Raw genomic sequence first — 22852 nt, 5'->3', positions numbered from 1 at the left:
TGAGACAATTCTATTAGCTCAATGAAGACAGTGAGATGCAATGAACTTCCAAATCTAAAATGTCATGCAGTTTAATTGAAGCTGCTATAATCAACATTTGTATATCTTCAACATTTTGAATGACTTTGTGCTGATAAGATAACTGTCACCACATTCACATGTCTCTATGGAGTGTTTTCAGCATATTTTAGCTAATTTTTTTGGTTTTATTAGCTCACCACTTTCATTAGCATCATTTCCATATACTGCCTGCTCAGCACCAAACAGCAGACAGACACAGTTAGCCGGTGAACACAGTGGAGCATTTAGCAGCTCATGAGGCAGATATTTCTCTCATCAATTGTCTGCTGGATGTGTAAATCAGCAGCTGTTTGCTCATGTTCATCATTTAAACTTTAGAAGTTGATGATATGTCAGCATGTTTACAGCTGGTTTGCTGCCCCCAAGTGGCCAAAATTAATCAGTTACTTGTTTCAGGTAATTCCAACAAATGCGACAAATTGACCCCCAAAAACATGAAATCTGTATGCATGATTTCTTTTATTCAGCATTAAACCACTTACACAAGACTGTATAACCATTCAGGACATCATCCATCTCAATTCATATTTCCAATATCCAAAACCATACACGCAGATCTTTTGTTATTACAAACATTATAATATGCTCTGTGCACTAAAATGAAAAGACTTCTGGATTCATCTCATTAACACAATCTAAACTAAAATGATTATGCTATTATTAGGCCACAACATGTCTTCAGGTATAAAATCAAAAGGGAACAGTAGTAAGTATGGAAGCCAAAAGCATAGAGATGTACAGCTCTACAGTACTAATTATTAATTTATCTATCAAAAAAAGTTTCTTAAAGTTAAATATTAGATACACTTTGAGTGTGTGAGGCTGTAGTGTGTTTCATATTTACATCATGTTGTGTGTTTAGACCAGCAACCAGGAGATTTTAAAGGCTACATTTAAAATCAAATGCCCGAGCAGAATTGTGAATATACTGTATGTACATAAAATTATAAGATAACAATACGATTTGATATTTGCAACAGACATCCGTCTGTGTTGGGAAGGACATCATTTGGTGCCATTTCACGATTTTTGCTGAAACCCAAAGGCACAGGAAGTGGATGTTACAATGCTGTCCAGGGAGGGTGAGGTGGCCCATCAGATGACAAAATATGGAAATGCAATATACAATAATTAACAACCAATTATGGAATGATTAAAATGGATTTTGGACAAATATATGAATTTGGAGCAAAGTCCTCATTAGACTAAATGTGCTTAATATGAGACTGCGATAGATATGAACAAATGACACCACTTCACACATTTCCATTTCAAAAACATCAAGGAGTCTCTTCAGTAACAAAGATTCCACACTGCGAGTACAAAAAAAAGGTAAACGACAAAGAAACATCTCTGTGAAAAATAAAGTGCTGCTAAAAAGATAACTTTCCTCAAACATTGAAAGCAAAGAAAAGGCTCAACTAGTGATACAGCAGTCATTGACGGCGACTTGAACAGCTCGACTACACAGTATATTTTCACCGGCTGCTGAATACAGTGCAACGCACTACCCGAAGAGAGAGCTGACAATTCAAGGCACAAAACAAGCCATTCAGCAAAGCAATGTGTGTTCACCTCCTTTGACACATAAAGGAATGACGGGGTTTGACCCAAGACGGGGGTGACAAGCACTTTCAGGAGAAGGAAAAACCTTCCAAAATGCAGACATTCACTTTGGTCCCCATTATTTATTTTTTTTCTTTCCTCGATTTCTTTTCTGAAGATGCTTCATAGTTGTCACAGAGGAACAGTGTGCAGCACTGCAGCTCCCGTTTTGAGGGAAAAGATCCAGCTCTCAAGCCAATTCACCAGACCTCGGAAGCTCTACAGGTAACCTCGGCTCAGAAATAGTTAAAGTGAAGATCGTCCGCTGACGGAAGCATTCAGTCCGGATCAGGCCGACCTGACCATATACTGCTCCTCAGTGATAAGGCTGTAAAAGGCTGTTTTAAGGCTGAAGGCAGAGAAGGCTCTATTGTTCCAGAAGGGAATTTAATTTCACAAATGTTCTGGTTCTGTAAGACGGATTTATTTTTGGCTTTGTGGCTGCTGATTGTGAATGCGTACTTAACTGTTGTGATGGTAAAATGGATGGATGATTTATTTCTTCTCCTCCACTGCCAAGTTTAGCGCTCGGGTACGGATCTGTGCAGATTCTGTTCCTCTTACACCGATCCATGTCAATATCAATTTCATCAATTGTACTGCTAAAGAGGGAGTAAAAATTTGATATATTACTGTCTTCGTGGACATAAATCTACGACATTTTCACTGAGAAAAGTCTTTTGTCTAACAAAACAAAAAAAACAGTATAATATTGTCCAGCAAGAGTAAATAAGTAAAAACATTGTATAATGTGTGGCGCGCTAATTTCATTAAGAAGATTTCAATCCTCACAGCAGTGCACAGTCCCTTAAAAAGGTACAAATAAGTTATTCCACATGAGTGGCGTATTCGGACCTTTTTTTAAGGGCAGTGCCCCATCTGGTGGGGAGCGACGTCGTGGAGCTGTGCAGCATCTACAGACTACAGTGATACGGCATTACAGTATTTTTGATAAAAACAAGTATTTTGCACAGTGAACGGATATCTACAGCAGCGGGGGCTCTTAAACCAGATGGTAACAAACAGACTTTATGGTAACAGGCTACAAAGACCAGAGCATAAGCACATACCAGTTATATATATAAAGTGAAAACAAAACGATTTTTTTTTTAAAAAGAAGAAAAAAAAGGTAGTTTGATTGATGCAGACACTTCCTTTCCTTCATTAAAATATATTTAAAATATTAAAAACCTTCCCCATCTATCCTCAACTGCCCTTTCCACACCAGGCGACATAGTGCCCATTTTGTTTTTGTTTCTTTGTGCGACATGAGAGGGACAGCAGAGGACGTCATGTAGGAGAATCACACGGGGCTGTTCGTTTCGGTAAAAATGCCCGAAATGTGGTGACAGTGTGAAAATGATTCTACCAGTGGATGTGTCTACTTCTAGTTAGTAGACCCTTCTCGTAACCTCCTCGGTCTGAGGAAGAGTCTGTCACAAGTAAAAAGTCACTCAGAGCTGAGAATCGGCTCCCAGGCTGTTGAGCTCCTCCGGCGAGTGCTTTTCGGCTCCGCCGCCGGCCGTCTGGCGGAAGCCGGCTGAGATCTCGTCAAAGGTCCGGCCCTTGGTCTCCGGCACTTTGAAGAAGGTGAAGACGAAGAACACGAGCAGCAGCACAGTGAAGATGATGAACACGTAGGGGCCGCAAATCTCCTGTGAAGAGAGATGAGGGGAGAGGAGAGACACTCGTTAGGCGGAGTCCAAACAAGGTTCAGTCCTCAATAAACTGGGACGTTTGTATCAAAATGTGAGGAAGGAGAATATATATATATATACATATATATATATTTCTTTCATTTAAATGAGTGACGAATGATTATTACTTGTTTAAAATGATTCTTTCAATGACATTCCTCTGAAAATCGATTTATAAATTCACCTAAACTTGAGAATTGTGTCTCATTTCTGTATACCAGGAAACTTTCTAAGACTAAAACACAAAACTCAAATACCATCTTTTTCTCCTCACCTCTACATACTGGAAGGTCATTCCCACTATGAAGTTAGCGGTCCAGTTGGAGAACCCAGCCACAGCAAAGGCTGAGGGCCGGGGTCCCTGCGAGAACAACTCTGCCACGATGAACCAGGGGATGGGGCCCGGGCCGATCTCAAAGAATGCGACGAAGGAGAAGATGGCCACGATGCTCACGTAGGACATCCATTTGAGCTGATCCTACAAGAGCGGAGGACAAGAGGGAGGTCAGATGCTGCCATTTTCTAGGGTGGGAATCTTGACCGCCACATTGTCTTAAGAGAAACCTACCAACAGAGCCAAGGCAATGGTCATTAAGACGGCAGATCCGGCCATTCCCAGCAGCCCCACCAGGTGCAGAGACCTGCGTCCTGCACGCTCTACAATAAACAGCTACATGGAAAAAGAAACAACAAGAGTCAGAGCAAGGTTAGTGCAGTATGACAATGTGATGGACCTTATACATAGTTAAACAAAGACTTTATATTTGCTGCTTGGGACAAATACTCTGGCACACAGGAAGACATTTTACATTGATAGTTTTGGCACAACGTTCCAAAACCTTACTTTACTTTGACTGCAAAGAAATGTTTTATTTATCTGTGCTGTAACGACGATTTCCCTTTAAAATCTGAAAAGTTAAACTGTACTCACCGACACCACAGTGAAAGCTGTGTTAACTACACCGGCTCCAATGGTGGCATAGACAGGCTGCTCAACTCCGGCTTTCTCAAAGATACGAGTGGAGTAGTAGAATACCTAGCAAGTAAGACAAACACAAAGAAATTGAACATGAGAGAGTCTCCTTTTATTTACAACTGTTGACATGTTCTGGATATCTTCTTTTATTTCCAATGTAGCTCTGGTGTGAATGTGTGCCGAGCACGTCAGGGAAACATCATGTGGTTTCTGTGTGTTTTCTCCAGACTCCCACTGACAGTCCTCAGAGTGAACAGCGGGACGATGTCTGATGCGCGGACACTCACAGCGTTGATGCCAGACAGCTGCTGGGAGAGTTGCAGGACAACGGCAATCAGGAGGGGCTGGCGGTAGAGCGGCGAGCGGAAAAGCTCCAGGATGGTCACCTTCTTCTCCCTCATCATCTGCCGGCTCTCCTCCTTCATCTCCTGCATGTCAGAGCTCACGTCTGTGGTGCCTCTGAGCTTCTTCAACACTGAAACGTGAAGAAGGGAAAGCAAGTCGTTAAGCGACATTTTCCTTTTTTTGTTTGTTTTTTTCTTTTCTTTCGATTACATCTTTGTACATTTTAGAAGCCCATTGGAATCTGGAATGATGCTTGAAATGTGAGAGTTTTGTTAGATTTTAGGATAGAAATACCTCTGTTTCCACTTTACTACTCAATGTATGTAAAAACACAGCACTATTAGATTACAAAAAATGGTTGCAATATTTTGCAAGGATACAGCAGTTAAGTGTGTGTGTGTGTGTGTGTGTGTGTGTGTGTGTGTGTGTGTGTGTGTGTGTGAACTCACCAGACTTGGCCTTGTTCTCTTCGTTCTTGTTGATGAGCAGGAATCGGGGGCTCTTGGGGCAGAGAGGCAGCAGGATGCACTGTATCACAGCGGGGATGAAGGTGAAGCCCAAGAGGAGCGGCCACAAGCCATCGTTGCCCATGATTGCCTCCATTCCAAACACCTGACATCAACAGAGACACGCATAACGCACATGAACCACATGCACAGGCTCCTAGCATGGGTTTGAAAAAAAAGCAATGCACAGTAGGATGCTCAAAAGTTGTTTAAAATGTTATAATGTTGACCGACCTGTGCAATGAGGATGCCGACAACGATGCCCAGCTGGTGGAAGGTGCCCAGGGCTCCACGTAGGGCTGTTGGGGAGACCTCGCCCACATACATGGGCACGAAGCCTGTGGAGAGGCCGGAGTAGAGGCCCACCACAAAGCGACCAGCGATCAGCATTTCCCAGGAGCTCGCCATTTTTGAAAAGCCCATCAGAGTGGCTGCGATGAAGGCCAGGACGTTGGCCATGAGCATAGAGTTCCTCCTGTAGGCAACAGAGAACAAGACACATTCAATAACGAGGAAGTCTGTTTCTTCTAGAAAAGCCCAAGGGTGTCATGCTGTTACAATAGCAGCAAGGGTTTTGTTTTCACCTCACCTTCCAAAGCGGTTGACAAAGAGCCCGACGGAGAAGGAGCCAAAGATGCCGCCAACAGAGAAGATGGCGACAGCGATGGACCAGATGGCAGTGAGGGATCCTTTGGAGATGGGCTCCTGGTATCGATCATACCACGTCTCATTGATATACTTCTCAATAACCTGCCATGAGAACAAAAGCAATGTTAAAAAATGGATTTCTCTTGGAGTGGACTAAATAGGATCATGTTTTCTTCTATTGCATTACACAGAGTGATGGTTGAGCTGTTGCTGTGTGACCAGCTGATGGCAGCACTGTATTACCATTTCAGGAAGTTTAACAGCCGTGGTTGAGTGTCAAGTTTCCACCACCCCCCCCCCATCCTCATCACCCATGACTATGTTGACAAACACGGCCGGGCGAGCCACCGAAGCCTGTGTCTCCTTATGTGTGGGTCACAGTGACACTTCTCATATGATCCAGAAAGGTCACCACCCTGTCTGCACCCTGTCATCACCCCCCCCCTCCCCCCCACCTCTCTTGTAACCAAATGTCAGCTCCAGCTCTGTCATGTGCCTCTGTGAAAAGGGTAATAAAAACTCAGCAGTGTCCCGACCAACCATTTTAAGATATCAGTTCTTGAGAGCTTTCCTATGGTGGAGGGATATATATAGGAGGACACTCTGATACTCTTGACACAAGGATTGGGTCATTTCCACTATCAACTTTCACTCACAAGACCTTGCTCAGTGATATCACAAGTACGTCATCGAGCACCGCGCTGTACCCATAACATCCACCCTTTAAAAACGGTCTTATTTAGAGGAGCTCATGCTAATTGCTGAGTTTTCAATTTGCAAGCCTAGTACATTTACTCTAGATCTGTACTTGAAGTACAGTTTTTAAAGGTACTCGTACAAAAACAACTCAACCAGAATCCATGGACATATAATGCCTATAAGAGGCATGTTTTATGGTTGAAACAAAGTAGATCTGTGGCTTTTCGACACTGATCAACAGAAAATCATCATTGAATATATCGAGTGAAAAAGACCTCTACAAATATGGGTGTAACTGTATGCCACGGAAACATTGACTGTTATCATACCGTGTACATTTGCTTATCTACGGTATTAAAAAATTACATAAGGGTGAGTGTGTGTGTGTGTGTGTGTGTGTGTGTGTGTGTGTGTGTGTGTGTGTATGGCTGCGCTGACATTATTTCAAAAGCTCACCTCCGATGTTATTTTTCATTTAGTGGTTACATATTAGTGGTACACTTTCACTAAGTTGAGTGGCTGATTTTGAAAACGTATTATTTTGTGTTCTCTTTCTCTGAATAGACGGTGCAGTTCAGATCAGCAGCTGGCTCTAACCACACAATGAAGCAGTCTATTGATGCTGTCAGGCTGTCAGCATCATGTTGTTGAGCTGGTGAGCAAGACGTCAAGGTGAGCGCTGTATTCAGCGCACAAAGTGAAAATAAACAGATTCATACAAGTGAAACAGTCTGTCTTTGAACAAGAAAAATAGATTTTCCTTTTTTTTTTTAAACACCCTTGAATTTGTAGTCAGCCTTAAAATTAGTCTATTCCACAGGAAGCCATATTTTAGAAGCAGTACTTTAGATATGTCCTGCTTCGGGGGAGCAACCTCACAGTTGGCATGAACAGCGATAAACACAAAGAAAGAAAACATTCAGAAATAAACTTCTTTCAGGGAAAGAAAGGTGTAGAAGCTCTAACCGTAAAGATGTTTCCAAAATTAAACCAATACACACACAACACAGATGACCCTATCGATAAAAGTTCCGAACAAGGATGTTGTTTGCTTTGTGGCACAGGCAGGCATGCAGCAGGAGGAGGAGGAGGACGAGGACCGGGAGCTGCAGCTCGGCCCTTGAAAGAGCGTATCTAATCAGGGACGCTCGGACAAAGCGCCCGACCTGCGTCACAGGCAGCATCACTGCAGCCTTTATCGCACAGCGGAGCACAGAGCGGAGAGCTGCCCGTGGTAATCTCAAGTGCTGTTGCTATATAAAAGTTGCATTTGTGAAATTATAGCCTCTTAAGTGGTCATTAACTAATGAAGGATTTAGAGCCTGTGTTGAGTAACAGTTTTTCAGCGTGTGAAGTTGCCCAGACCTCTCTGTGTGTATATGTGTGTGTGAGAGAGAGAGACAGAGGCTGGGTGTTGGGAAAATGGGATAAAGAGCCAAGAGGGTAGCTTTACACTAGCCCAGTGTGCAACAGACCACATATTCACTCACCCCCCCCCCCCCTCAGTCTGCAGCCCCTCCTGAGCTGAGCTGCATGAAGCCGAACACGAGCTGTTTTCATGGTGGAGGTAAATCTGTGCGACACCAGGAGACTGCAAAATACCGGATTATATATTATGAAATATCAGTAAATCTTGATTACTTAACAGCTAGTAAGGTCAGGAGCTGCAACGATTAGTCAACTATTCCGATTATTTAGGTCATTTTTTAAAACAAACAAACCTTCGTCCCACCGAGCTTCTTAAATATGAGGATTTGCTGCTTCTCTCAGATTTATATAACTGTAAACTACAGTAAATATCTTACAGTTCTGAACTGTTAATCGGACAATTTGAAGAAGTCCCCTTGCAGTATATTTAACTGATTAGTCTAGAGAATAATTTAAATGATTTTTAGTGGCAGCCTTAGCAGACTGAACTTATTTTATATCCATAACCAGTTTTAAAAAAAACACAAAAGGCTTTCTAGTATTAAGTTTCATTACTTCTGTGTTTGCATAATCCATGACTATTGCACAAATTTTTTTGCACAAATGTCTCAAGGCCTAAAATCCCCTCTGACAATTGCTGCCCACTTCTTTTGCTCTTTATGACTCAAGAAGAAATGAATAAGAGATCTAAACTTTAACCAAGACTCTCGTTTCCGTCTATTTCGTGTCAATAAGTGAATGTGTCCCGCCTCTCTTTACACAGACGACTGATAAAAGCTTCTGTGAATTACAAAGCGTTCTTCACGTTAAAGCCCCGGACAGCTTTGACGATGTGGTGACAGAGGACGAGCACTTGGAAAACCAGGCTGTCCTCACAGTGAGGAACAGCCACCACCAGCTGTGACGGTCCGTCTCCAGCACACAGAGGACTCTGCATATGTGGAGGGTAATCAAAAAACAACAAAAAAGGAGCAAGCTGAGCTCCGGCCTGTCTGGCGGCACACCTGTGACCTGTGGACAGACAGCTGTGTAGTTACAGGGTGTGTTCGGACCAACGCAAACTAACCAGACAGAGCTTGTTTGCAATATCGACATTCCCCAGGAAATGAGTTTCTTTGGTGTACTTGTCTGCTAATAAAGCCCACTGTAGACTTAGTGATTCGGCGACTGTCTACATCTTTCATTTGATCTCCTCGGAGTTTCCTTGTCTAGCTTTTCCCAGCCTGTTGCTGGTCAGCAGAGGTCCATTTTTGGGCATGGACACACTCTTTTACACAGGAATCACTCAGAGTCTGTTTATTAAAGATGTCCTTGGACCACATCGGCCCGAATGTGGCTATTATTATCTCACCCCTGAACCCAAAAACCCCTTCCATTTTTTGTCCTGTTTTCCAGCTCAACAAGTGAGAGAACAACCAGCACTGGGGCTGGTTTTGAAGTATAAGTTAATTAGTATGAATTATATAGTATACATATAGTGCAAACCCAGTAAAGTTGGTGAGCTAAAACACATTGTTAAAATCTTTTTGGAGATAAACTAAACTAAACATTCAGACATTTAACTCACCTTTTGAGGGGCATTGATGACTCCGGTGTTGTAGCCGAACTGCAGGGAGCCGATAACAGCTGATCCAACACTCAACATTAACGTGAACGTTACTTGCTGCAAGACAACAGAGAGAAGAGGAAGTATTGTCAGTGAAGAGACCAGTTTGACCAGTTTACCCAATGCAAAAAGGGATTATATTTTGTACAAGAGCTTCAGTGCAAATAGAATGACTAACAGGTATATCATCTTTCAGATAATATGTTTTATCTAACGAGACGCTCTCACTTGATGATAGTTTTTCTGGGACAAGGTGTTTTTACTTGCGGTTGTGCTTCAGGTTGGTCAGCCGCTAATTTTACCCTCACCGCGTATTCATAACAAGCACAATGAACGCACACATGTACATATCCTGAAATATCTTGAAGATGTTTGGTATCAGGCCCCTTTAAGTACCATGGCGGAGCTGGACCGGCCATAAAAGTTGCTTTATGACACCTAAAGCGATCTGACAAACAGATGGAGAAATCTATGTTTACATCCAACACCTGTTCCCTGTTAACTGAGTTGACTTCTTTTTCTAAAAAAAAAAAAGAACTGTGGTCAGGTCTGAGGAGGCTCTGTGTTTTTCCTGATATGACTGAAGGAAGCTGCTTCTTGGAACGAGTCCAGGTTCGACCCAGGTCTGCATGTTATCGTCAGTGTTCCTGTGATTACAGAGTTCACTTGCTGCTTGATCTCAGTCGAGCCCAGCGGATTAGTAGAGATTTTCCTCATACCAAAAAGTTAATAAACCAGAGTGGAGTATGTCGCTGTCTATTTTCTTCTCTCAGACAGACAAAAAAAAACACAGCCTCAAGCTGCAATTTACCTTTTTGTTGTTCACTCAAATCCGCTACCATGTCTACATCTACTAACTTTACGCCTGAGCGTCTCAGGGTTGGAAAAACAACCTGGGATTACGCACGTACATCACGTTATCGCATTAATCCACCAAAAAAGTGCACAAACTTCAGATTAAATTGAGAGCGCCGTGAACAGCAGAGGAGCTGCTCACTCTTTCCATCATTCATATCTCACCATCAGTCACCATGTCTGGGTGATTAATGTTCAGACTTGTGATTCACACCAAGCCTCTTTCCACAGTGATTCACACCAGATAGGTTCCTTATGTTGTGGCAACAGAAGACTTGACCTTCAGGTCTTTTATCATATGCAGTCAATACGAGCAAAATTAAACATCTTCCTCTAAAATACTGTCGGGACACAAATCAAACCTGCACTGCCTGAAGACCAGAGCGAGAACGGACACAAGCCCAGGACGCCTGCAGTCCTGTGACCCAGCGAGACGTTAAACAAAAGACCTGCAGCCAGGGTTGATTCTGGTGACGTGTCTTTGAGCAAGGCACTTATCAATCTATCTCTGCATGTTGTATTTTTTGGCCACTGGGGGCAGCAGAAACATGCCAGCCAGCGGATGATAAAGTGGAGGTTAGCCCAGAAGCTAGCAACAGCTCATGTGCACTTAAGGTGGGCAGTCCTATAAGGTGGACTAGCTAATGTTTTCATTCGTAGTATTTCTTAATATTGCTGATATCATGGTTAAACGGTTAATTATCAACACCTGTACAGCCATCTATGCTCTGTTCGTGTCAGGAAAACGCAAAGTTGAATGTCAGCAACAGCATCATTTTATTTGTTACAGTCAGTAAGTAAGTGAGGAACATCTGATGAAAATACAACATGTTTTCAAAGTCACTGTTGGTATTAAGTTCTCTATTCGGTACTCAGTATCGGCAAGTACCCAAATGTACAGTAAGTACTTGTACTTGGTCTGAAAGAAGGTGATATTGGAGATTTGGCGAGTTTAACTTTAAGCCAATTTCGGAACCGATTGGCTCCGGAGGGGAGGAGCTATATTTCTGGGGTTCTGAAACAGCCAGCGGATATCCGGTCCAACAACATTTTATAATTTCATATCCAACAAATCAAAAGCAACACAAGCATTGATTTAGAGTCGTGTTTCTGGACAGGTAGGAAATGTGCTCTATATTTGGTCTCCACCAACTCCTGAGGGAAACATTTGTCTCTTTAAGTGCAAAATGCTCCACTATGTTCTCTAGCTGGTCGCTAACTTCCTCTGTCTGCTGTCTGTTGTTGGACAGAAAAGGTCCAGTGGATTGGCCAAGCTTGAGGCTAAATTGCTGGTTACATTTTCATTTAAGCTCCCATAGAAAAAGATAAACACAAGAACCGACCCCCCCCCCCCCCCCACCATGTTTAATAAAAAATAATAATCCTTAGAAATGACTGTGCATGGTCCTCTGTAATATCACCAAAGTGCATGATCCAGACACTTGTTTTTTTGTGGGAACCAGAATTCCTCCTCTGCATAATAAAAAGGAAGGACAAACTTCTGTGTGTTTTTGGAGGCAGTCACTCCAGCGTGTTCAGTGGTCCTGGCTTAAGACACTTAAAGACCCGCCTACATTTCTGCACCAATAGGGACTCTTGTTATGAGGTCATCAAGTCCATGACAGGACCGCTTAGTATGTAAACACAAACCCACACACCCTTCTCAGGGCTGGCCTCTTAAAGGAGACCAGTCGTCTCATGTCCTTCTGCAAAGCCACTGCTGGTTTGAAGCGAGTAAAAAACGGCACAGTTGTTTCAGTTAACAACTACCAGCTCCTTTTTTTTTTAAACTATAAACAGAGTAATCCTTTCTTTCCCCAGCTGGTAAAAAAAAGAGAATAATCTCAAGAGAATAGCTGCAAATATTTGCAAAAACTACATAGAAGTCAAAAGTGGGGTGTGTTCAAGTGAAATCCAGCAGTCCTCTGTGACATCTTTACCTTTAACCTAGATACTAGCAGACCTCCCTGAGCCTGACTTCAGTCCAAACATACTGATTACTGCATGTAGTCCAATGAGTGTCAGTACAAGTCTACTAATCACAATGTTTTGGGACTTTCTTCAGCCGAACGTCCCCTGCTCCCCTGTTACCTGTCAACAAGGAAGGTGAATTTGATACTGTTCCTTGTCTCCGGCAGCATTATACATGACTTCCTCACCGGAGAAACAATGAAGTCACACCCAAAAAAAAGATTTCATGATCATAACCCTGGAAGCCGACACCGGTGACCAGTCCTTTTCTTGTTCCTCAGCTCTCTGCCTTTAGCTACCTCGCAGCCCACTCGGCGGCAGCTTTTCGTTTTGTTGACATTTCTAAATAGAGTTTTTGTCTTTGTTTACTTGCACATGACGGCTAAACTAACCATTAGGGGCTGGTATTAAACTGCATACCATGCTAATCTACAACAAACTTAAAGCTGATTAGAGGAGCAGGAATTCACTGTGCTAGAAGGATAGCATTATGATACAAAAATGGAAAAATAACTATTACAAATGTACACAAACATTTCTCAACATGAGGGATAATTATGAATAACATCTAATTATCCATCAAGCATGTTGATTGTTTAAACAACATAACTAATTATCAGTGAAAGCTAGATTTGAAGAATGAGTAGTTAATGCCTTGTAGTTAACAAAGGTTCAGAGAGATTTACGGATATTTTCAGTCATGATTCAGACGGTTTTGGGTTTATAAAAATGTCAGTAACGAGTGAAAGTAAATAATCGTTTGCGGAATTTAGCCTGCACAAATAAATAAAGCGACTTTTGTTCACTTTTTCACAGTTTTCAACCTTCAAATTGAAAATGAAAAAACAGACATGAACTGTCAAAAGGCTGTTTCACTACAGACAAACCCACCAGCGTTTGGTTGACAGTTAATTTCTCACCACAGTTTCAAACTTCAGTATCAGCACCTGGTATGTTGTAATAAGTGTAATTACATCAAAACGCTCCCTGGAGCATCCATGCAAACGTGCCCTCTTTATATGTAAAAAGTAAAACATGGTGTGTGTGTGTGTGTGTGTGTGTGTGTGTGTGTGTGTGTGTGTGTGTGTATGTAGGCAGCGAGGACGTTTCTGTCTGGTCATTGTTGCTTTCTACAATTAACACTGTTGACAGCAGCTGTGGTTGCTTGGCACCACAGACTCTCTGCTCTTATTGGGTAAACACGGAGTGAGTTATCTCCTGCTAAGTAAACACATGTTTATTAAATGTGACTTTTAGTAAAATACATCTACTAATGCTTGAACACACAGAGAGTCAAACCAGGAAACGGTAACTTTAGCTCTGACAAGCTGACAGGAAGGTGACGTAAATGCTTTAACACACGAGGATGTCGCTGTAAACCGATCGCTTCAAGAAAATGAGAGGGTTTGGCCACAACAAAGAATGCAAACGGAAAACTCAAAGGGCTGCGAACAACACTGAGTTGTTAACTGAAGCAGTTAACCTACATACACATGTGATACATACTTAGTGAAGTCAAAGTACTTCAAAACTGTACTTAAGTACAGTACTTGAGTTTCTTCCGACCCCTGATAGCTGACACTGCCTCAGGTTTGCTCCAGAAAGTGTCTGCTTTGCTAAATTTCCCTTCCAGTGTGTAAAACATTCCGGTTGTGCTTCTTCATTCACAGACATATTGTCCAAGTAGTAAAGTCAATGTGATACCAACAAAAGGAAAATATTCAGGAGAACATTCTAAAAGGTAACTCCTAACGTCAACACTAAACCATAAAGCAGAAGACTGGAAAGAAATAGTCAAAATGTCTCTTCTTGATAAAATAAAGTCTGTAAATAGTTCTGCTCAAATTCTGCTTAACTTCACGTCATTGTGTTTTTACTGTAACACTACTTAGTTTGTGACTCATCATATCCAGACTCAACGAGGGCTTCCTCTAAATCGGGTCACTGTTTACTTGTAATAAAAAAAAGGAAGAAGAAGCAGGCTGTAATTTGACTCAGACCACTTCCTGGTCTCCAGTGAGCCTACGTTGCTGCCACCACGTCCCTCTAAACGTCACCTCTACGTCTCAGCTTACAGCTGTGGAGAATCCAATATGTCCTCACCTCTGTTCAGCTTTAAAGCTTAAAGCCTCCTCACGCCGAGGACAGCTTCCAAATATCTTGCTGTTTGTTTTAATGTAGAGGGATGCCTTTTTTTTCTACATTATTTATAATCTTCATATTTTACCAGTTAGTTTTGTTCCTCTGGTCGCTGTGTGATTAACAAAATTGTCACCGCTTTCATAATTAGTTGCCTCAATTCTGTTAATTTCACTGAGTATTTGTTTCATGTGTACAGAGACCCTTTGGGTTAAAAACTAAATAAATAGCATTAACTGCAAAGCAGAATGACGGCACTGTGCTTCTGTTGACACTTGTGGTCAGATTCCTTCATGTGCAGCTGAAGCTTTCTCTGAAGGGGAAGGAGGCTGATTCCTAAAGTAACCGTGGGCAGAATGATGAATAATGTAATAATGTAGAAGGGATCGGCATATTTGCCTTTGAAAACTTCCATAAACAAAATATATGCAAAACGACACACACTTGAATGTGTGCCATGTAATTGTCTGAGTTTCCTGGTACTCCCGGTTATTATTATCCTTTATTCAAACATTGTAGAAGACAAATGTATGTTCTGAATGCTTGATCTGTGGAATGTCTCCTAGTGGCCTCAGATAGATCATCATTTTAAAAGTATAAAGTGAGCTAAAGCCTTATCTGTCAGAGCCAGTCTTCAGCCCGTCACAGGGATCAGATAAAAGTGTTTTTACAGTTAGACTCTATGTTTCGGGTCGCTAATGTGGCGAATACAAACAATATAGTATATCATAGGATTATTTCATAGAGACAAGACACTACATTTACAGTATGTGGTCTTTCAGATACAGTTTAAGTGGGTTCTGATGCCAGTGTGGATGCAGACGTTTGTGAGGCTAACAGCTTCAGACAACTAACCGGAGTTCAAATCCCCCACTGCGCAGTTTTGACAAAGCCTGAGAAGACGAGATTATCATTATCAATATGCAACATTTAAAAGAAGGGAGGCGACAATATACATTAGTGTTACAAGTAAATACAATAATACAAATTTGAGGTGTGTAATCTTTTCTAATTATTAGATTAAGGAGTAAAACTGCTAAAAAAGTGAATATTTAAAGTAGTTTTACAGGTCAACAAGGTATATTTCCCATGTAGTAAATCTTACAAACCTTCACACTATTTTCAGATACTGTAACTATTCTGCTCAGGTCAGATTATGCAGCGACAGGCTAAGAAAAAGTCAGACAGTTCAAACTGACTCTGCAGCGCAAGAGTTCAGAGGTCAAACACATCAGTTAAAACCCCCTGGTTCAAAAGGGTTCTGATTGATAACGGCGAGCTAATTTCAACTGAATCGTGAGAAAGTCAAAAAAGGCCCAGAGGGACACAGCTTGGCCCCGCATGAACCGCTTCATCCAGAGATCAGTGCCGTGTGCACAGTCCTCCTCCAGCTTCTCAGAAAAGGGAATTAAACGAGCACTCTCGCTTGCTTGTTGGTCTCAATTAAAACCCTCCCAGATCTCTTGATCCCAACTTTTGCAGCGAAGCCTCATTAAGACCCATTAGAACATGGCTGACCGTTACACTGTGAGGCACACTGAAGGGGGCTGGTCATGCAGATGAAAGTAAACCCACTGGACGGTCTTAAGGGAGGCAGGAGTTGGCAGATGGCTGAGAGGCAGTGGATGGAGAGGAGTTAAGCTCGTGTAATTACGTCTGAACAATGGAGGAGGCTTGTTGGCTCCGGACTCCCAATCAAAATACCTGTGCCGTCAAGTCTGTCAGGAATAAAATGTTGAGTGGCTGTTTTTACTCAAAACAGAGCAGGTCAACAGTCTGCTTGACCCCAATTACTATTTTCATTCTTTGTTGGGGGAAACAACAGCACTGAGGTGAGCTGTTCAGACCCAAACAAAGCTTCCTGTTGATGAGAGTGAAGCTCTTCGTATGGTCAACAATGTGAAGTCATTAACACGGCGTGTTTGTGATGGAAATAACTGCATTAAATTTGAATACAGCTGCACTGAAAGAATGAGATTTAAATGCTAGTAAAAAAAAATAAATTAAGAGGAAACATAATTAAGTTACAGATGGATGGATGGATGACATTAGGTTGCGATAATCTCCCTGAATCAAACGCACAGTCAATAAACGTGGACCGAGCGTAATGCGTGAGAGACACCTGACTGAAACCATGGTTGCCTGGGCGGGCTTAACACTCTTTGTCTGTGCCACTCAGCTGGAATTGAAACTGTAGTTCTAACACTTCTGTGCGTCACTTGGTGAAGTTTCCACCTCCTGGACTCCATTTGCACGTAAATAGGCCCAACACTAAGCACAAGCCAGGTATAAAAATCCTGACCACGAGATGTTTAATAACCCCCGTGCTTAACTTCTGTTTAACTACGGGCACGAAAGAAGGAAAAAAAACAGAGCTCAACACTGCTGGAGGCAACGCAACACAAAGGAGGGAGGGAAGCCAACAGCCTGGGAAGGGACGGGACGAGGCTTTAACACCCCAGCAATAGGCAAAGCGCTTCCCTCTGTCGAGTCGCACTCCCTCTGGAAATCTGCTGTATCGGTGTCACAGTGGAAACTGGGAACATGGAGAACTGTTCCCATCACGTCGACAACAAACCCCCGTCCAGCTGACCCCCCCCCCCCCCCCCCCAGAGCACAGTCTAGTGGCGACAGCTAAGGAAACATTCTCTGACCTCCGTGTCACACTGGGCTGCCTGGTGCTGCTCCACTGGGTTTAACTGGTTGTATATCAACGACCAAATAGGAGGGGGAAGTCTGTGGCGTACGTGCTTCACTATGCAGCGTGTCCATGTGTGTGTGTGTGTGTGTGTGTGTGTGTGTGTGTGTGTTTGGGTGTGTGTGTAACAGTAACCACAAGCCACAACAGGATGCATAGAGCATCAACAAGCACCAGATAAGTCCTGTTTACGTTCTTTAGATCTAGAACTGAGATGAGGTTTAACATTTTTTACTTTAGATCAGATTACTCGAGAAACATTACAAATGTTCCGACACACACTTCTCGGTCAGCATTGAGTTTAGAGGCGCAACGGACAAATGGATTAGATGCGATGAAAAGTCGTCCATCACAAGTTCTCAGAGGCTAAGAGGATGCTTTCCACTGTCTTGTTTTGTCCCAAACCAAAAGCAGGGGCTTCAAATAATCAATTGATTAGAGACAAACAAATATAAGCAACTTATTTGTCTTAGCCAGTGGTGGGGCCTTTAATCCAGTACAATTTAACAGTACTTCCTTTTGCAGCTACTTTATACTTCTATTAACTAAAACACTACATTTCAGAGGGTACACTTGACCTCCAACAGCTTCAACAATAATAGCATATTAGAGCTGAACCGATTAGTCAATGAATCAATTAGTTTATGGAGATAAAAGCAAATCAGAAATGCCAAACATTAGAGGATTCCAGCTTAAATAATTACGAGCCCTGCAACAAATATTAATGCAACAATGACAGGGACAATCCTGCTGCATAGAGAGTACTTTAAGTGGATTTTGATAATACTTTTGTACTACTATAATGGAGTATTGCTACTTGTACTTCTTCCTCTTGGTCCGAAACAAACATTGCTGTATAAGGCTCTTATAAAACACTCTTGTGTATTAATAGCTCCTATCAGACTTTAGTCACGTAGCTTTTCTACAGGAACAGAAACGCGTTAAATACAGTCTGACATTAAGCTGCTTCATACACACAAACGCGCAGCAAGGCGCGAGACATGACAAAGCATGATATACCCCCCCTCCCCCCCAGTCACCATGACTCAGAATAAATAATTAGTAAGAAAGCTCAAATTAACCGGCAAAACTGTTGATTTGTATACATATAATACAGCAAAATAATAAAGAATGTAGCGACTAGAGTTGCTATTGAGTGCAGACACGTACTGGACTATTAAAGTGTATCATAAGTGATATAGAAGTGACAAAAGAGTACTTTTAAATACTGCTAACACGTACGGAAGGGTAATAACGCCGCAATAGATAACGTGAACGTGGAAGTGTATCATGGGTAAAAAATAAATAAAAAATACTGTGAACTGACCGAACCGGTTATCAGTGACAGCGTGGGGCTGAAAAAATAAACACATGCAACCCAACAGGCTTGACAGGATTTAAACACCTGTTCCTGTAAAAAGAAGGGAGGAAAAAAAGAGTCACACAGTAAATAACTACCTTCCCGGAGTCCATGGCTGCGATGTCAGCGACACACTCTTCTTCTTCTTCTTTGCCTTCTTCTTTTGTGAGAGTTGACGGAAGGAGGTCTCCCGGTGGGTGTCGCTCAGAAGTCGGTCATCTTGGAGGAATTTTTGCTCCGTTGGAATGACTTTAAACTTCAGTCGAGTGTTTTTTTCTATCAAGAAAGAAAAATGCTTCGAGTCTTTTGTCTGTAAAAGCCTGGCAGCTTGAGTTGTGTTTTCTCTCTCTCTCTCTCGCTCTCGCTCTCGCTCTCGCTCTCCCGTGTCGTTTTAGCTCACAGCTTCAGACCACAGCTTCAGGGATGTGTAAAGTCTCTTCCACTATGTTCGGATTTGGGATGCCGGAGAAGTACCGGGGCCAGGCGGCCGTGGTTCATACGTTATATAGCTGACGCAATTCTGTAAACGGGGTGTGTCCGTGGTCGAAGCCCATCCTCCTACGCAACCAATGAGGGAGCACAAAGGCTTTTACATCAGAACACACACACTGAGGAGGAGGGAAGAGGGAGGGAGGGGGGGAGGAGGAGGAGAAGCAAGGGGGGAGGAGGAGGAGGAGGAAGAGACCGGGTAATCGCGATTGCTAGCTGTGGTGACGGTATTCAGATGTCAGCCTGTTAGTGTTATATTAAGCTGTTATATATCATATCATATACATTATATCATCATATCACAACTTACAGAAACACTTCGCTAATTCCTCTTCTCTAAAATTGTATTTATCTAATTTTTTATTTAAATGTTTAAAAATCTTCAAATATATCTTTATGAAGGAAGTCCTTTCCTTGTCTTTTCCTCAATCTATTCTTTTTTCGTGTTTTTTTAACAGTGGAGTCGAGCCTCAGGATTCTGAGTCTTCACAACCTGGCAACCCAACACTTGGTTAATTAATGGTTAATGCCTGATATATGAATCCTTCGTAAATGATTTGGCAACTATTATTAGCACAGTTAATCACAACTTATAAACCGTTTATAAAGGGTGCTTTTTTTGAAAGAGGTACCAAATTTGATACTGTAATATTACAATATATTGCCATTAATTGTGACATTTCTGGAAAAACTACAGAGCAACCACCTGTGGATAAAATAATTAGGAAGGAATTGTTTTTTGGGTGAACCAGTAAATTAAATATCTGACACATAAGGTACAGCATGGTATATATCATCATATTACTCAACCCTAAATGAGTTACTTTACTTACTTGTCTCCCATGTTATCTTAAGTATGGTTCTAATGTTTGTTATTTCCATTGTTCTCTATCTTTTACTCAGTAATGTATACTCAGTCCCAGATAACCCAAGAGTTTATGTCTAGTGAGTTGTTTTTAAGAATGTTTGATAGTTACACTATCATTTTCAGAATCAGAATCAGCATACAAGGAATTTGACTCCAGTTTTCACGTTGCTCTCAACGTACATACAGTACATAAAATACACAAATAAACAAGAAAATATAAAAAATAAAAACAAAGACAACAAAGAAAACAAAGTAGAACAGAGGTAAGCATAAACATTCAAACATTGAACTACTATGTACAATATAAATATATATCCAAAAGTATATATATGAACATAAAGAACAACAACAATAACAATGGATTTGAGATATTAGAGCGGAATGGTGGTAACAGTGCAAATGAAGGTAAAGATGTATTTAGAATATAATGGATTGATAAAGTTGTATTTAGTACTGATTGATGTATTGAATGCAGCACATGTCTGCTTGCCTTCAGTTCTCAGCTTTCTAACAATGAGTTATTGAAAACATCCACACGTGTGATCTAATGATCTTTCACCATGTTGGTGGAGATGCTGTATGACATGTCTGCCCCCATTCAATCCCTCTTCTGTGATCTGGGATGTTTGTTACCAAAGGCTTGAAAAAACAAATTAAAAAAACAAAACTACGCGCTACCTTTTGTTTTGGATTGAGGGGAGGTGTCCGGTCTGAGTGGATGTAAAAAAAAATTAAGAAAATAATTATGGGAAATGCATGTGTTTTCACTGTGCACGAAAGCTCTGCAAAGAGGGAGGGTAAAAGGTAGGATTTGTCAAAATGTGTTCCCTTTGTATTTTATCTTCTGCCTTTGAAACCTTGGGAAAACAATAGCAGGGAAACGCTGGGGAAAAGGTCGAGTGTGAGCCACAAACGGACTGCGTGGGTTTTTCAACAAAATGCCTTAAATGTAGAATTAGAAACAAGCAACACACAAGTTTCAGTTTGTTCTGAAACAAGTGTCGGGAATCACGCTTCTTATACCATTTCCTCTATGTTAGTCGTTTGCAGAAATGGTAAACAAAACTTTTTTTCCATTTCTTTTGAGGTGTCAAAATGCTAATATATGGCTTTTATCAAAAAAAACTCATTCTCGTGCTAAAGCTAAAATGATGGAGTGGTGAAACAAAATGCGCTTCTCTCCCTTTCCTCTTCCTGTCTAGAACCACTACGTCCAATACACAAGCAGAGATGAGGTGACATCATCACCTTACAGATGATGCACACGTCTTTTGTTACCGGTGCGTGGTTGAAGCATATTAAAGTGAAAATAAGCATGATGGCGGAGGAGGAAGGACGCCTGCATTCATACGACAGCGGCGGCAGCGAGGGGACATCAGGGGAAAGAATGACACATTCTGGGACAGTTTGTTTATGTTTGGTTTTAAAATGCAAATCCTTTGAAAGCTCGAACAAAAACAATAACAGACATTTCTCTGAAACAAAAGCCTCGCGCTAGTGTTCTGAGGGATGGTATTGTGCACTAAATCAAACACGCAGGATGCCAGCGACAAGTGGTCCAAATTTTGTCCTATTTGGACAAAGCCTTTGCATGAAATTATATACTGTTGGACGCTTTTCTGCACTTTGCGACACATGGACATTTTTTCGCTGTTCACAGAGGAATCCTCTTTGATCCATGCGCTTCCAGGCCTGCAGCCAAAAATAATCATAATAGAGAAACGAAGTGAATAGTTTAAAGCAATAGTTTGACATTTTGGGGAAATATGCGCATTCCCTTGATACCGCTCTCATATGATAAATATGAAGCTACAACCAGCAGGCATTAGTTTAGCTTAGCATAAAGAGGGTTGACCGGGGTGACGGTGGATAAGTGAATAGCAGGGCCGTCCTTCAATCAGAGGATCAACGATTCGATCCCCGGCTCCGGCTCCACTAATCGCATGTCAATGTGTCCTTAACCCCAAATTGCTCCCGTAGCTGTGCCTACGGTATGATAGAATCTGAATTGTAAGTCGCTTTGGATAAAAGCGTCTGCTAAATGACTGTAATGTAATGTAATAAAGACAGGAGACACAGCCTGGCTCTGTCCCAAGGTAATAAAATCCAGTACCTCTGAAGCTCACTTATTAACAATTTATATCTCCTTTGAAGGAGGTTTACTTTTGGACAGAGCAGGCTAGCTGTTTCTCCCTGCTTCAATTCTCTATGCTAAGCTAAGCTAAGCTATCCACCAGCTGTCTCTGAATTTAGTGTACAGACAATAGAGTTGTATCAATCTTCTCATCTAACCAAAGCGATAAGCGTATTTCACAAAATGTTTGATTATTTCAGAAAGCACAATTTCCCATTTTTATATCTGTCTGTTGTTTGTGTCACTTAAAAGCCTTGAATATATCTGCATTAACTCATATTTTGGACCCTTTTGGGCAACAGAAAGTCCAATGTTAACTCTTTTTAAGGTTTTCGGTCCCAACTAATTTTGTTCTCAAGCTTGTTACTGAGTTTGTGTAGCGTTTGGTGCTGAGCAGGTGGGTTTTTATAACCTTTTCACTGAACAGTGGGTTTTTAGGGCTTTTCCCACTGAAAACAAGGGCCTGCTATGAGACTGAATCAAAACAGTAAAGTTGTGTGCTATAAAACCAAAAAATTAGCTGGACATAAAGCACAATAAAGCCTACTTCAAAGTCTATCACTGCGCTTTCACATGACATGTTGTCATTTTATCCATCGTTGGGCTCTGATGTTTTGGATTTATCTTGCTGATTTCATGCGAGGATCTCCCCTGCAGGCTGGTTTATTTGTTGACCTCCTATGCACCCGATAGTGGCTCTACTGAAACCTTGGGATAATTTTCACCTGACTCAACAGGCATCTCAAA

General features: G+C 41.7%; 1 protein-coding gene across 1 annotated transcript; it reads right to left on the bottom strand.

The window, feature by feature from the left end:
- Positions 1-521: 521 nt before the first annotated feature.
- slc2a1b (solute carrier family 2 member 1b) lies at positions 522-19098 on the bottom strand. The gene is made up of 10 exons (XM_068705405.1): positions 18713-19098; positions 9553-9648; positions 5800-5960; positions 5445-5685; positions 5154-5316; positions 4647-4834; positions 4315-4419; positions 3952-4053; positions 3658-3861; positions 522-3341 (listed from the first exon to the last, which is right to left on the bottom strand). Exons 1-10 carry the CDS (start codon positions 18725-18727, stop codon positions 3141-3143), a joined length of 1476 nt encoding a protein of 491 aa, XP_068561506.1. The 5' UTR covers positions 18728-19098; the 3' UTR covers positions 522-3140.
- Between the last annotated feature and the right edge of the window lie 3754 nt (positions 19099-22852).

Source organism: Cebidichthys violaceus, unplaced genomic scaffold, assembly GCF_023349555.1.
Source record: "Cebidichthys violaceus isolate CVI_PGR_0920_01 unplaced genomic scaffold, fCebVio1.0.p SCAF_117, whole genome shotgun sequence".
Lineage (NCBI taxonomy): Eukaryota > Metazoa > Chordata > Actinopteri > Perciformes > Stichaeidae > Cebidichthys > Cebidichthys violaceus.
Note: the sequence above shows the minus strand (reverse complement) of the source record. Positions and strands in the feature narration are given on the sequence as shown.

Excerpts from the sequence above, each read along its gene's own strand:
- slc2a1b (XM_068705405.1), bottom strand. Across the intron at positions 5,317-5,444 it reads TCGGCATCCTCATTGCACAG|GTGTTTGGAATGGAGGCAAT; the intron begins GTCGGTCAACAT and ends TGTTGATGTCAG. Across the intron at positions 3,862-3,951 it reads CCATTGCCTTGGCTCTGTTG|GATCAGCTCAAATGGATGTC; the intron begins GTAGGTTTCTCT and ends CCGCTCTTGTAG.